This window comes from Emydura macquarii, unplaced genomic scaffold, assembly GCF_026122565.2.
Source record: "Emydura macquarii macquarii isolate MOO-44397 ecotype Brisbane River unplaced genomic scaffold, CSIRO-AGI_Emac_v2 contig_2365, whole genome shotgun sequence".
NCBI classification, from domain to species: Eukaryota; Metazoa; Chordata; order Testudines; family Chelidae; genus Emydura; species Emydura macquarii.
The window spans coordinates 2,645,961-2,662,105 of record NW_027132502.1 but is presented as its reverse complement, the minus strand read 5'-3'; the positions used below and the strand labels follow the sequence as shown (position 1 = coordinate 2,662,105).

Sequence of the window (16,145 nt, the reverse complement as noted above, 5' to 3'; positions counted from 1 at the left end):
CTTCCTCTGGAGTTTGCTATTTTGCTGCAGTCAGGGTCTATCACTATCCTGCAGCTTCCCACACCCCTCCTCCCCTCTGCTGGTTCTGCAGGTACAGTGCACATTGCCTTCACTCTTCCATGGAGTCAGCCCCCCAGGGTGCCAAGAACCAGCTGTGGAGCAGCCGGGGGTAGTGAGGAGGGAGGTTCTTGGCAGACAGGCCTAGTGTTGCAGCAGCTGGGCTGAGAAGAGGGTGGAAATGAGGTCATCCAAGAGCCATAGGTGTTTGGATGGTGAGGGCAGGTATTGAATGGCAGTAGCTGGGCAGTTTGGAGCCTTGCTGGCAGTAGATGATGCTTTGGTTATAGGCCATCATTCCGCTAAGCAAAGGACAGCAGCTGCTATAAATAGCACAGCACTTTAGGTGGATTACCAGGCAGGTACTCAACATTGTGATCTGACAGTAAGACTCAGACATGCAGTAGGGAAGCTTTCACGTTAAGTTTATTTAAGCAGACAGCAGGTAACATAGGAACAGACCAAGTCATTACTATCCCCAGTCAAATCTCAGTACAAGAGCACGACCGTCGACATCCTGGCGCAATCAATCAGTTATCGCTTCTCTAGTGGCAGGCCAGGTGTCATTGTCACTGGCTACTAAGCATATGAATACTTTTACAGACACGTAAGAGTTTGAGACGCATGCAAGTGCTATTGCAAAAGCTTCCAGCTACCACATTTGTTTCACTAGTGAAAGCCTTTGGACTGGTGGTAGCATCACTAGGTTGAGTCACTTCCTACAAGGAGATGTATTAGGGTTGCTGCTGATGCCATGACAGCAAGAGATGAAGTGTATGCACTTATAGAAAATGCTGCACTGAAGGCCAATCTACTGCACTGCTCATTGATGGAGTCTGGAGTGCTTCAGCCTCAAAGTGAAATAGCTAGTCTCCCCCATTCCTGGCTGGGGAGCTGTCACTAGACAGGTCCTGCAGACCTCAGACCAGTTCAGCTCCAGCAGACACCAGCAGTCTAAACCCATTTGTATTTAAGTGGGCCACTCTGGGGGCTCAGCCCAACACCCTGGTGTAATGGGGCAGGGTAAACTTTGGTAGGGTGTGCTTTCTGGCTGCAGCCAGCCTCAGCAGCAGCATTTAGCAGAACCTGAAACAGGCTTGAGGGCCCTACCAAGCTGTATTAACATGCTGGAAGGAAGGACATTTACTCTGGTTCAGATTAGGGAGCATATAAGGGACACCTAGAGCCTGGCTGATTTTTCTGGGTGGTTGATTTGAATAAGCTCCAGTGATGCTAGTTTAGTCTTTTCACAAAAGCAATAGCTTGAGATTAACCTGAGTCCTTAAGTACCAAAACATTCCCTCTCGCACTGGCTTTATAAATACTGTAACAGGAGACGAGGAAGCTCACTGAGCAGGGGCCTTGTCCAAATTCAGTGCTACATGGTCACTATCAATTGCTCAAGCCTTCATAGAGAGCTCCCTTCACCAAGCCAAACTCATCAGCCTTACTAGTCTAGTTTTACTATTCTAACCAGCCAGACCCCAGCAGTCACAACTGGAGATTACATCAATACAGCACAGCAACTTGAAATAGTAGGTTCACCTACTGAGGGGGGTTGATTTTTATCTGCAACGTAACCCAGGAAAGTGGAGATCGGACTTAGGAATGAGGATACACGTTAGATACTAACCATCAAGCTCTGTAGAGGTTGTCATTGCATGATAAGCATAAGAAAGTTATGGGAAACACTGTCCCCGATAATTACGTACACCCTTAGTGCAACATATGGAGATCACTGCCTCCGATATAACACCTTGGTAGGCAAAAACTACCTTGTTCTTTATACATTATGGAAGACACTGCCCCCGATAATGTGAATTAGGTTTTCATGATACATAAGGTACTGGAAATTTTGCAGCAAAGCTGCCATGTGATTAAATCGTTGCCTGATCTTTAGAGATACAAGTCTGCATTTGTGTACAACACCCCAGGCTTACCACGGGTGGAGCCAGGGCTATGGTTAAACCCAATTAATGCATCCTTAAATGTTAACTGAAAGGTCTTATCTGCCAAGCTCAGAGGTGCTCTTCTTGCAACATCAAGGCCTTAAGCCAGCTAGGGAGCTGCATGCACTCACTGTGCAACTACAGATGTCGTCAACTGAAGCAGGGAGGATAGAAGCCTGACCTCAGGGCTAGGCAGTAAGTCCAAGGGACCCTTAATGTCATGTATTTTTAATAAAACGTTTGCATCTCAATTTAGGGGTTTCAGGAGTTACTGTAGAAACACTGCATCAGTGCTTTTAGTACCAGATTAAACACTTATTCAAGATCTGCTCCATGTGTTCTCATGTCTGAACACCATACAAAGCTGAATCGGCAATTAATTTTCTCATCGATTTGTAAGTTTTAGGGACCATTGCTTTGTTTTTAGAATTTGAATGCAAAATTCCAGTATCATGTTCAATTGTAATAGCAGATGCTGCTTTTATTCAAAAACGACAGTATAACTGTCATAATTATGGAAGGCACTGCTTCCGATAATTATCTTCTATAAAAAAAACCATACCATTTATAGTGAACTCTGTCACTGATAAATAAATAAACAAATAAATATCTCAGTGCCACATGAGAGCCTTCCCCTGGATTTTCCAACATGCTTAGCCAAACAAACATGGCCAGCAAGAGACTTGATTTCATGAAAGGCCTCACAGCAACAGGGTCTGAAGTGTCAGCTGTCGCCAGCCAGAGCTATGGTTACCATGTGAGCCATTTTACCTGAAAGACTGAGCCAAGCCACTCAAGTGGGCATCAATTGGTCTTTGGATTGCACCTCCCCTTTGTGATGCACGGTTTAAGGGGAAGTTAGTCAGTCTTCAAGTCACCTCTTGCTGGGGAGCCAAGAGGTTCATTCTCACAGTAATTCTGCATTAAGGTGGCTAGACACTTCAGAACTTGCTGACTATTTCAGCAGCTAAGGGCTACTACTGTATGAAACTTTGCTTTTTGTACTTCAGCTCAAGGTGTCTTCACTGCCCCATGAAGGAAGCTGGAAGCACTTTGGGATTCCCCTATGAACAGTCAAAGGCAATTTTCTGCCTTCATTAAATTTAGGAGTGGAACTCAAGGGAAGCCAACATTTAAAACCCTCAGGTAGACAAAAGGTACCTCCCCACTTAAAAGGTATCAATTGTGTTTTAGATCAGTTTATGTTTGATTAGACTATGGCTTAGCTTTAGTCTGTCTGACCCCTTTGTTCAAGTACAACAGAGGCAGCACCACAAGCAGTTGCGTGTAGTGAGACTACTGTAATGAGGGGAACCTTTTCTTGTTCTGAGGGCGATAGCAGGTTCAATGGGTATAGACTGAAGTACCTGTGTAAGGTGCTGCTTCTTGTCAAGTTCTGCTATCAAAATCAAGTTTTACTTATTCATCAAAGCGTATGTTTCCAAATACCCTGTCAATAGATTTAGTGTAAATGTTCAGTGTCATTGTAGGGAGAGTGGGTTTCTATACCTCAGCATTAAATCTGACACATTATGCATTTAAAACTCATTGTCTATGTCCCAAATATCACCAGATATGGCATTAGCAGCACCCTGAACAGTCCAGGTTGCCAGAGCCAGTTGGTTCTTGAGGAGGTCTTCGTTAAAGGCACTTGGGTTGGTCCTCCGGAGGCTCAGGTGATCCAGCAGAGCTGACAGAGTGTGGGAACCAGAGCCAAAGAAGATGTGACGAAGAGGAGTATCCTTCGGAGAGACGTATGGAGAAAGGAAGTGGTATTCCACCTGAAGGGGAGACGACAGGTAATATTTAGAAGTGTGGAGAAATCTGCAGGAATTTAGCCTTACAGCCAAGAAGAGACAAGTAAAGAAGAGGCCAAAAGCCAGGGGATGATCTAGGAGCTGGGAAATTCAGAAGTGGTTTCAGTAGCCTCTAATGTAAAGTAAGAGTTTAGTATAGCGTAAAGGCTTCTTTAGTGTTTGTTACTCCTGTGACTGTTCTGCCAGGGTTAGCCATCAAAATAGACTCATTCCTGGGGTGTGAATTAAGGATGTAGCAAGTGTCTAGGCAGACAGGGGGCCTTAGGAGGGCAGTCATGTGGGGCAGATTGACATTCCCTAACCCAACAGCTATAGTAAGGCACAAGATGGTCATCATTTCATAGATGTGCAAGCCCTGATCCAGAATGCAGCTCTGCCTCTTAAGGAGGCCTACTCCAATACCTGCAGCTACAAGAGCTAGACCACCACAGCCCACTGGATTTATACCCTCCGACGTTGATTGAGGCCAATATATAGTTGACCCCTTCATGAAAGGCTTGTTCCGTTTAATATTTGGACTCCTTTGAGGTTTAAGGTGTTACAGGAGTCTATTGCACAAAACTCACTTTCATGATCCGGTCATTCATCACTCGGCAAAGGAACTTGTTGCTAAGGTCAGTATTTCTGGAGTCTCTGGTCAGTGCAGCTGTAGCACGACTGAAGTCTCCACGGGCAGAATACAGCCACTGAAGGGTCAGACCCATTTCCTGGTGGGGAGAGAATAGTTATGTTAGTAACAGAGCACCACCTGTACTCCGGATTTACATGAGGCAGGGCTGGGAACTGGAGTTGGTGAAGTCTTACACTAAGACAGGGAGTGACTAGCAGCAGCTCTTGGGCTGAACATTGCTAAAGGTGTTTTCAACTTCCAGTAGCTAGACCCTTCCAAGGGCCTTTTAGAAGAGCCTATCCAGATGAGACGTTTAGTTTTGGCATATGGACATGCACCACTGCTAATGCTATTCAGTAGGGGGCTATTATCTCTCCAGCTGGCTGTTTTACTTCCTTTCCATCTTGGTATCCAAGATGGAAAGGGTGATTTAGGAGTGGAATACAGGTGCCAGATCTTCACTCTTCACCAATAGCACAGTCAGCCAGCATCTGACGATTGACTTGCTCAGTCAGTTACCATGATGGGGCTCTTGTTGGCTGGCAGTCTCTTGCTGGCAGGGATTGACTGGCAGCTGCTACCCTCATCCCCACAGAGGGGCCAGGATTAGGCACTGGCAGACTTCAGTGCCTAGGATTAGTGATAAGTAAAGAACTTACTTTTATATCTCGTTGGTAGCGGCTAATCTTCATTATGAAGTTGAGCAATTCCTGGTTGTATTGCTCATAGTCCAGGTAAAGTTCGTGACCATATGTCATCTTAATAGCTATCTGGCCAGCCACTTCTGTAGCTGTCCGAAGCACCTGTTCCAGCTCAGTGACCGATGAGCCAAGCTTCTCCCAGTTGTCCAGACTGGTGCCCAAGTAAGGATACCCTGCCTCATCCTGCAAGACAGAACGCATGTGCACTTGGCAGAGATCTTGCCCAGACCTGGGTTGAGTATGTGCCTCGGCTGTGCTGCTGGCAGTACTGTACTGACCTGCTGTCTGCAGTCAGTTCTCTTCCCTCCCATGCTGAACTGGATTTGGCAGCTCTACAATCACTCAGTCTGCCTGACAGAAGGTAGAGCTGAGGGGTGGGAATGTGTTACCTGTATGCAGGCCACCACCACTTTGGGTAGAAGCGGGCAGCAAGCTGCTTTTCCAATGTTTCCCAGTCTACTGGTGAGCAACTACTGCACCACAGCACTGCAGTGCAGCTTTAACGGACTCAGAGGTCAGTCCTCACACTGCAGAATGCTATCCTGCAAAGGTCTGAATACATGAGTTCTACTGGCAAGAATAGTTGCCGAAAGCAATTTGTACATCCAGATATCTGCTGAAACTTCTTGTTCAAGTATTGACTCAAGGTCATGAGTTCCAGCAAACTGCATGAACAAATACTTGCAGAAACGTTAATCCAGGTGCCAAACATTGGGGGAAGTTTAACCCTGCAGAGCTTACTGTTATCGAGGCCAGATTTGAATTGTTCTGCTAAACTTTAGGATTCATTCCTACAGCATGCAGAACAGGCAACTAGTTATTGCATTACAGGGCTATTTGTTCTACAGATCAAGTGAAACCTGGGACATTGGGTAGACAGGAATTTTAGCTCCTGTCAAGAGGTTTTAGTGTAGGCTTGTTTAGAAGCTCACATCACTAATACATAGGCCTCATCTACATTCAGGAAAGTGGATAAAAGCAGGCTGAAATAGGGAAGCGGTGTAGAACTGAACAGCTCATCATATTTGATTTAGTCTTACAGTCTGAAGCAACTGCTGAAGGAAGAGTAAGAATTTAAGTCTTGAGTAATTGAGCAAGTATTTGGATGAGAGCCACAGGTTAGAGCAGTTAGTTAATCTAGAAGTATCAACCTCCAGGCCACCTATGTACTTAACAGTCTGATCTTGCCTTTCATTAAGGAGGAACTAGGAAGTTGCTCATACAAGAGATGCATTTGCTGGCTGGAGAAAGTCAGTACTGAAATACAGTTAGCAGAACCCTACAGTTGTGCTCCCCTGAAGTTAAAGTAGGCCCAACACTACTGAGTTCAGACTCCACTCCAGGGGGTGGAAAGAGGCCTGCAGCCCCAGTGGAATCTGCCAACATTAGCTCCTTGTGCTCTTTGGCAGATTCCAATCCACTGAGGAGAGTTACAATACATGCATTAGCTGGAAGTCATTAGCATACACTCCATTTGGTTTCATCTCGTCCATAAAGCAGCTTTAGTTCCTCCCACCAGCTACACCAGGAGTCAGATCTAGGTAAGTTTGTGGGGGCAAAATGCATCACAAGTTTACTGTTAGCAAGGAAGCTTACTGTATTATTTACATTCCACTTCATTTGTGAAAGTTTCCTCAGTTTAGAAGAGAAGTACAAGAGGACTTACGTCAAAGAAGCTGAATGAAACGGCTGGGATTCCTGCATATGCTAGAAAAGGGAAGGCTGCATCATCCATACGAAAGGGAACACTGCAATGAGAAATATTGCCATTGTTACTCAAAATGATGAGCTACCCATTCCAAGGTTTGCACTAACTGAAGAGTTGTGCTAAGACAGAGGGGGCAAGCCTGGCCAGGTGGCACAGGGGAGTCCTGCTAAGGCAGTGGAGCACAAGCAAGCCAGTTTGTGGTCCCATGTATACCACCACCATCTCCTACAAGGTGGTTCTCTGAACAGCTGGAAAGCTAGATTGGATTTTAGGTGACCTCATTTCATCAGTGTTCCAAACCAAGTCGTGCAATAAACTGTTGCACCATTGACACGGGATTAAGTCATAGTGGTAGCAGGTTCTCATTGTGAATGCTGTGGTTCAAGGACTTGAATGGAGTAGCAACAAGTTTAGAGCTAAAGCTAGAGTGACTGCCAATGCAGATTTAGGAGGAGATTCCTAACCTGTCTGAATTCAAGATTAGTTTTGTTGCTCCAGTTGAGTGTTTTACAAAAAAGTTACTATTGTGATATGGTGAAGGCAGAAGGCAATAGAAGACTGCTGGATGGGAGATGTGAGCCCCGGAATGCTCCGGGCTTTGTTCCCTGCTGACTAACTCAGAGCCCTGGGGGCAATTAGGAGCAGCTGAGGCGGATTAAGGATCAGCCAGGTGCTCCATAAAAGGGCTCCGCCCCAAACACACAGGGCACAAGTTGGAGGAAGCAGAGGTGTTGTGCTGGGTGGAGTGGAGTGAAGTAGCAGCAGATTGGAGAAGCGAAGTGGGGGAGAGCAGAAGAACCCCAAAGGAGGTACTGAGCCCAGGAAGGGGCGGCAAGGACATAGGGCCGGAGAGGCCAGAAAGACTGAGCGGGAAAAGTAGCCCAGGGAAGAGGCTGCAGCTCAAACAATACAGAGCCAGCAGTATACCACTGTGGTTCATAGGGCCCCTGAGCTGGGACCCGGAGGAGCGGGTGGGCCCAGGTCCCTACCCCTCTCCCCCAGGGAAGATGGGGTGACAGGCAACTTCCTGGCCCACTACAAGCAGGAAGGTGCGAGACCCACTGAGGGAAGCCGGCCATCAGCCACACTAAAGATGGAATAGGAGCCTTACACTTTTTTTGCCCAGTCAGAACCAACACTGTCATACAGACTTCTCCCAGTGTCCACTGGATGCTTCACCTGCAAAAAGGTGAATAAAGTTAGTCCAAATATTTCGCTATAGTCTAAGATCATGGTTCAGACTAGCTCAGAGATTGACTAGGACTCACCCCCCTCATTGCTTGCTCCACTACTTTGTACAGCATTGGGCTGGCAGAAATCTTGAAGTTTTCTGAACCTGTGAAGATTAGAGATTTGGACCATGTTAACCAATACAAGTACTGAGAATTCTAGGAATAAAGTTGAATTAGTTTTAATGCCATTTCTGTTTTCAGTTGTTTAGCAGCAGTAAGGACTTTAAGTACACAGGCACCATTAACCTAAAGAGGTCAGTGTATCTGCTATTTGAGTTACTGGGCTTTAGTAACTGCTTTGAAAGTTTTAGCCATGTCAGTTTTAGAGCTTCACATTGGAAGAGAGAGCTTGCTAAATCTGCCTGTTTTTGACCAGTTCTAATTTTAGGGAGTTTTGTAGGTTTGCCAAATACACTAGGAGAGCAACACTTACCTAGAACTGCAGCATCCAGGTTAATGTATGCAAAGGCTTTGGTGTGCAGTGTGGCAGAATAACCCTAAAAGGGAAGAGAAACAATGCCTGTTACAATGAGCAGCAACACTGCTTTTACTACAGTTCCAAGACAGAAGATGTGTACACTGATTAGGTAAGAGACATCAGTGATCAAACAGATGAGTTACCTCCAACCACTCAGTGGCACCAACAGCTCCAAAATCCCCAGCACTCCAGCTGGCAAAGACAATGCTTCTTCTTGGTTTATAGCCACCTTTAAGTAAGAAGAAGAGTTGAGATCTGTGCCCCATTACCATAACAGAACAGTTGTTTGCTATGTACTTGTAATTATAAAGTTCCCTAGGTACTAGTGAACAGGACTGCATGCTTCTGAATTATATGGCCACCTGGTATGATTCTACATTTGAAATAAGACAGTATCTGGAAGGGGTACATAAGACAGTGGAAGGAATTAAATGGTCTTGATTTTTTCTTGTCCCTTAAGCATATAAAGGTCTTTATCCAAAATTGACAACTAATAGCCATCAGTGTTACATGTGTTAAAGCCACCTTAACCATTCAGAGAATCTCAGTCACTTTGGGAATCTCTGCAGAATACATTCAGCACTGACTATAGCAAAAAACAATGAGTTCTGTGGCACTTTAAAGACTAACAAATGTAATATTTGCAGACAAGTTTGAGAGACTTCAGCTCTCTTCTTGATGCAGTAATACAGAAAATAGGTAACAGGCATCTTATAGATATCCAGGTGCATTGAGAGCAACAGGGGAGGTGGAGTCTGGTGCTTAAGACCTAATGACCATTGAGTAGGTGGTGAGAATGGGTGAGCAAAGTATAGTTATGTTTTTCCCAGGGCCCACTCTATCAGTGCATAGGAGCAAAGGTTGTTCCTTAATCTAGGAATGTTTGGCATCAGATTCCAAGGCCTGATGGGACCAATGTGATCTAGTCCAGCAGTTCTCAACCGGTGGTATGCGTACCACCGGTGGTACTTCACAGAAGGCTGGGTGGTATGCAAGCTGTACCATGCCGCCAAAAGTGCCCACCCTCAGGAAAGCCTGCCACTGAAAAGGGGCAAACAGCAGAAGGGTTTTGGCAGAGGGCATTGTTCCCCCCATGTAACCTGTCACCGCAAGTTCTCCCCCCTCCCCCGAGTGGTACTCAGGTCAGTGGTTCTTGACCTGACATGAGGGGGAAGGGAGGGGAGAAGGTTGAGAACTGCTGATCTAGTCTGACATCCTGTCTAACAGGCCAAAGAATTTCTCCCAAGGTAATTCAAGAATTTTTAAAGGAACTAGAACTTCTTGATTTAAAAGGAATGAGACTCCACCATTGGAACGATTTAGCAACAGTCATGGTGATTACCTCTCATTGCCAGAGATTATGCTTTATTTCCATCTCCATAAGTGCTACCATGTATATATACAATCAAATAGCTGAAAGTGACTAATAAATGCTATGGCTACATGACCATTTGAAGTCTTCCACCGAAGTGTTTAAAATTTAAACAGTGATGATTAAAGTGGTTTGATTCACTGAGTAATCCTACAAGTTAGGGTATAGCTCTTTTGCTGTGACAGCTAAAACCACTTTGGCTGCTGTCATGATGAGACCATATGCTATTATGTTGATTAACAGTCATTGTTTTCTAGTACTCCCTGATCAGTTGTGCTAGGTGCTGTACAAAGAACAAGAGATTTGCACTCTTTTGTTCATTGCACTCAAGACAAGGGCCTGGTCCATGACTAGGGCACCTAGGCATTATGAGAATATAAGTAGTTAGCACTTCCAGGAGGAAAGGCATGCTTTGCTATGGAGACAAAATAAAACTGCCATTGCTGATAAGAGGAGTTCTTGCCTTTGGAAGAATCTAAACTGACTGAAAGCACCACAGAAAACCTTGGTAGACTCAAGTTGTTTGGTAGATAAGCCTGGAGTTGCCAGTTGAACTGGCAACTCCAATTCTGACTTATCCAAGTGCCACTCGGATGAAGTTGGGGCACAGCCCAAAGGAGACAACTTAGATGCTGAAATAGAGGTTGAGACTCTGGCATTTTGCTTCCTACTGAGCATTGTTAAACCGGACAGTTCGGACGCATGCTTTGTGGTCAGCTGAGTAGGCCTGACAGGCTTGCATGTGTTTCTTCTACAGCAGCAAGCACAGAGGCTTGACTAAGGGTTTTGTTATTTACCTGTTTTCACCATAGATGAAATTGCACGGGCAAGCTCCAGCAGTATGGCTGTCCCCACACCGGCCTTCGCAGCTCCAGGACCCCAGGAGTCTCGCTGGGCTCCAATCACAATGTACTGATCTGCAAAGAAGAGGGCAAGAGAGTAGTGAGATGCAGCCTTACTATGTCAGAATGCTTAATGCAGCTGGCATGTTACATGGAAGAGCAAACATTGGATTATCACACCAGCAGGAAAGCTGCATGCAACTTTTAGGGGAAAAAAAGAATTTTCAAAAGGCTCTTCACTAGGGCCATTCTTGAGACAGTCCAAGTCTGAAACGCAACTCAGTGCTGAGTGAACAAATAGAGAAAGACAGTTGTAGGTTCCTGGTTGGAGGATTTAAGTCAGCTAAACTGGTTCTGTTATGTACACACACACACACACACACACACACACACACACACACACACCAGCTCTCACTACATTCTTATTGTCTCATGTGTATGTACATCACTTAAAGGGAGGCTCAGCTCCTGATGGAGGAGAGGGTCCTCTAGTCACTACAAACAAATCTACAGGACCTGCAGAGTTGGGAAACAAAGCCTAAATCATAATAGCAACAAGGACATGCACCATCTACCTAAATTGGTTCAAAATCCTTTTAGCTGGATTGGTTCAAGTCCAACCACACAAGTCTAACCATTTATTCTTGATTACTAGGCACAAGACACTTGGCCAGAGAATGGCCAGTCTGTCCCAAATTTTAAGAGGTAGTCCAACTCAGTAAGCAGGCTGCTTACTCCATAATTGTGTACAATGAATAGTCTCCCACATTTACCCTTTCATCTTCAGTGCTACTGTATTATGGGGAAAGATTTTAGTTTCAGCTGTTATCCAGTGGCCTAGCAAGAGCAAGTAGCTATTTGCTTAAAGACTTCCATGTAATGAGGACTTGTTTTATGGAACTTGGTTACTTATGTGGGACTAAGCTAAAGAAGTTTAGTCCAGGACTTCCTCCTGGTCCCACTCTCCCATGCAAGTTATGGGAGTCACAGGCTACACAAGCTTCTAAGCATGGCCAGCTTGTTAAGAGTTTTTTTACCTGGTTCATCCAAACCCTGGATAACGCCAAAGATGTTGTGAATTTTTCTCTCCACTATTTCGTTGTTCACTTCGAGTTTCACTTTAGTTCCATCGGAGTTCTGATACCTCATTTTGTAAGTGGAGAGCTTACCTCGCCACTCCACAGGGGAGTCTTCTCCATTCATTTTGCTGAAAGAGTAGTATTCAAATATCATGAACTTTCATTTCATTTTCACTTTCAGGCATCTCATTCAGAGCCTTGCTACAAGTTAGTTAGAAGGCAAATCTCTTGACCAACCCCTTTCCACTGGGTGGAAGTTTGAGGACTTTGACAAGACTAGTTTATTCTGGCAGTGCCACACTGCACAGAAGAGTGCACTGCATTGATGTCATGCGGAGGAATTCCAAGTCTCAGATTGCTGTTGAAGCAGATAAATACATGCTAGAGACCAACATTTACATTAAATTAGGAGTAACTGTTGGATACAGGACTATTTGCTGAAGCAGTCAAGAGTTTGGGCAGTCCTATATTGATGAACCTGCAGCTAGCTTCACAACCTGTACCTCAATACACACACTATTTGAGGACAGGAGGAGAGCTTTGCCTACAAGGAGTGATGCAATTTCACAGATCCCTTTGAGTAATCACTAGTCCCATTTAACAGTTGGTAAGCCTCTGGAGACAGTATTACCTGAACAAGTTTGCTGCTGCAGTGCTCGAGATCGTTTGGACAGGAATGCGTGGCAGTCCAGAAGACTTAGCTGGTGGGAACTGAGTGTGGTTGAATGAAGGGAAGCCAGGGGTGAACGGGTCACCTGTTCCTAAATGAGCCTGTCGGTGAAGGATTTGTTGTTACATGCAAGATACAGACCTTAAACACTGTTTAAGAGTGAGGTGCTAGAGGTCTATGGGGCTGTATGGACCAGATATTTTTGTATTTGCAAGGCTACAGCTGGGCTTTGTTAGTCACTATAGCCCTGTATCAAAGGTCCATTATGGTCAGGTTTACACAAGTGGAGAACCATTTCTAGAGGCATTATGCAAGAGACAGCATGTTTGTGTTCTCTAGGAGAGGGTGCTATGCAGTCTCCTTCTGAATCTTTGAATGAAGCCAACCAACGTTCACCAGTAGTTGGTCAGGAGCACTTACATGTCCAAAGAGACCCTCATTAGCAGGATGTTTGTAATCAGCAGGGTCAGGGTATATCAAGACACCTACTGCATTCAAGCCTTCGGCATTGGCAACCTGGAGGAAAGGCAGGATCAAAGAGTCTCACTTATACACAGCAATGTTAATGTTACATAAAGGACTCAAATTAAGGGTTGAATCAAGTTGGCTTGTTCAACCTTAATTTAACCCCCTTGTGCATAGGTTATCCTGAATCATACTTATTTATTCCCCACAAGATTCTCCCTGAGTGTATAGCACAGACCTCCTTGAATACATAACCTGGTTTAATTTCCAGAGGAGACTTAAATAGGACTCCTGCTTCAATTGTTGTAGAAATTGGAAGGTGTGTAGGGGGATCACAGGAAGTTCCCATGGTTAAGGCAGTTAAGTGGCTTGGGCACATCACTTAACCCAGCCTTTTCATGAGTGGTCATTGTCAGTTCCTCATTTTCTGAGTGCCCACCTTGAGACCTTGGTGTTGAATTTCCAAGTACAATAGAGGCATGCCACAGAAAAGCCCATGCTGAAATAATTGATCTTCAGAGCAGAGTTTGAAGAGTATATGGTAAATAAGGTATTGAGTAACAAAATAGTAAATAGCACTCAGTTAATGAGCAGTTATCCACCCTGTGCACTCAATGGGGCAGTGTCCTATGGAAAAATAGCATAGGCTCATTATTTGGTAGTCTAATCATGTTTTAGAAGGGGAAGCCGTAACTTTGCAGGGGTCACCTTGGTCTGCTTTAGGGGGCAGACTGTACATTTCTCCCGTAACCCAAGGCCCTCCCCACATCCTCACCCTCTTCCCCATCTCTGGCTTCTGATCCCATTACTTCCTTCTCCATCCCTTCGCAAGCCAGTGCAAGTGTCCACTCAGTCACAGGCTCCTTCTCTGACCACCCAGCTCAACCCATGCCAGTGCTTTCCCCTCTTTGTCAGCAATTTCCTCCTCTATGCTGCCTGCAGTCAGTGTGTAGTGAATGTGGTAGGAGCCCTGAAGAGGCTCCTCCACTCAGTTCTGGTATCTGGAGCAGCTCAGATCTACAACTTCAGCAAGTCCTGCTCAACCCAAGAGCAGAGACTGCACAATGGGGACAATCTTGGGCCACTTTAGCTATGAAGGTCTAGCAAGTCTATAGAGCACATGCAAGAGTTTTTCAAAGGGTTAATTGGCCAAGTTTGGTCAACTTTCACAGGGATGGCAAAAGGCATGTTGACCAAAAGCCACCACCCTGTAAATTTTAAGTTTCTGCTCCCAAACATGGAGACACTAGAGCTTCTCAAAGAAAGGTCAGTTTCTTTCCTACAGAAAAAGTATTTCCTCTGCCTCATTCTCACAAGTGGCTGAAGTTTTTAAAAAAAAAGTCTTGACACAAGGTGTGTAAAGGCTGTGAAACGTCAGCTTTTTGGGCTAAGTTGTAAGCCACTAAAAACAGGGTCTCAATGGGAAGAGGATGTCCAGGGTCTTGTGATGCCAGGACTCAACAGGGGTTGGATCATTTGATAATTGCCCAGTTTTGTTCATTCCCTCTGAAGCATCTAGCATTGGTTGCTGTCAGAAGCCAGGATATGGGGAGAGATGGACCATTGATCTAATCTAGTAAGGTTTTTTTTTGTTTTTTTTTTTTAAAGGAAGTCTTTAGAGTTCTAGGTGGGGCTGGTAGCATTGCCTGTATAGTGTTTAGTCACTGGGCAGATGCTGAAGTTTGCATGCAGGGGAGGGGTGTGCATGTAAAGAGACATTAGTTCTTATCGGATTCTCTTGCCTGTTTCAATTCTCAGTTACAGTGCAACTGCTTCCCTCAACTGGGGACTAGAAGGGGTTGTGTAAACATGAACTTTTGCCAGGCCCATTAAAATGCAAAGAGGTACTCCTCTCCACTTCCTGCCCTAGCACCCATAAATATGTTTGGAATAAAGCTAAAGGCTGATCTGACTTCTAACCTGGAGGGGAAATTCTAAATAGCTAATATTTCAGGACATTAAATGCAAAGCCATGATCAGTTGTGTGATCTCTCACTACTCAATAGGAGCCAAGAACCATGTCACTTACCTTCTCAGCAAAAGTAATTTTCCCAGCTCTGATGAGAACCACAGATCCATTTATGGGGATATTCATTTCCTTTAGTTTCTGGAAGTCCTCTTTCTGGCCATAGTTAGCATAGACTGGTTTACCCTGGAACAAAATGGTTGTAGCTGTAGTAGTTATGGATAACTCATATGTACATAAGGCTGTGGGGCCTGGACCACTGGTCTTATTTCCAGGAAATGCATGAGAAATCTAAATTCCCACAGCAACTTCCATGTCCTAGCTCCAACCAGTCTCATGCCTTCAGCAAGGAATGCTATGGGTTCAGACCATAGCAACTCCTCCCAGTGGAGGTAGAGCCAACCTTCTATGCAAAGGTTTCCCGTTATAGAGGGTGATCAAATGTTCTCCATCTTCACTGAAGGACAAACTAATGGGCTTAATATGCAGCAAGAGATTTAAGTTGGAAATTAGGAAAAATTTGAACTATACAGGTAGTTAACTCTGGAATAGCCCCCCACCCTCGAAAGCCATCCCATCACTGGGAGTCTAAGAATGGGGTGGACCAACACCTGTTAGGGGTGGTCTAGGTATATTTGTCCTGCCCCAGCACAGGAGACCTGACCCAATGACTTCCATGGTCCCTTCTAGTCCTACACATTATGATTCTATGCTTCTGTTCTTGATGGGCTCCTGGACAGGCCCTAGCCAGGAACCTAAGGGGGGGAAGCAGCTATCAACTATTTCAGGCCTTGGTGATGGAAATGGAGATCCATCTGCTCCCACAATGCTTTTGTCCCACCTCACTGAGTGGGACCTGCAAGAGTTTAGCCAGACATGCTTCCATTACTGAAGTGACAAGGTACACAACTAGAATACAACTTACTAGCTCACATGTGAAATTGGGACTGGTGTTTGCTTTACCAGGAGTGGGTCTGATGGGAAAAGTTTGAATTCTGACTTGGAGCACTCTTGCTTTGTGGGCTGGAGCATGGAAATACTGAACCATGTCCTCAATGGACAACCTCAGGAGTGAATGCCTCTAGGCAAAACTCTGTAGAATGAATGATGTGTGGCTTTACTCTATATCATATCCAGCTCTTCTTGGCTGAAAGCGTGGCAGTAGTCCTGTGCTGCAAGGGTGGAATTTGGACATTTTA

At 45.0% G+C, this 16,145-nt stretch overlaps 1 protein-coding gene across 2 annotated transcripts in view; it reads right to left on the bottom strand.

Annotated features, from left to right (window-relative positions):
* Positions 1-465: 465 nt before the first annotated feature.
* TFRC (transferrin receptor) overlaps positions 466-16,145 on the bottom strand; it is a 29,290-nt gene continuing 13,610 nt past the window's right edge. For both annotated transcript variants that reach the window (XM_067561081.1, XM_067561082.1), the window contains exons 7-19: positions 15,010-15,132; positions 12,936-13,031; positions 12,477-12,616; positions 11,804-11,973; positions 10,722-10,841; positions 8,696-8,781; positions 8,508-8,571; positions 8,111-8,178; positions 7,954-8,021; positions 6,801-6,882; positions 5,093-5,317; positions 4,390-4,530; positions 466-3,787 (exon numbers count right to left, since the gene is read on the bottom strand). In XM_067561081.1, the coding sequence (XP_067417182.1) occupies positions 3,545-3,787; positions 4,390-4,530; positions 5,093-5,317; positions 6,801-6,882; positions 7,954-8,021; positions 8,111-8,178; positions 8,508-8,571; positions 8,696-8,781; positions 10,722-10,841; positions 11,804-11,973; positions 12,477-12,616; positions 12,936-13,031; positions 15,010-15,132 (1,626 nt within the window). In that variant the 3' untranslated portion in view covers positions 466-3,544. The remainder of the gene's footprint in view (positions 3,788-4,389; positions 4,531-5,092; positions 5,318-6,800; positions 6,883-7,953; positions 8,022-8,110; positions 8,179-8,507; positions 8,572-8,695; positions 8,782-10,721; positions 10,842-11,803; positions 11,974-12,476; positions 12,617-12,935; positions 13,032-15,009; positions 15,133-16,145) is intronic.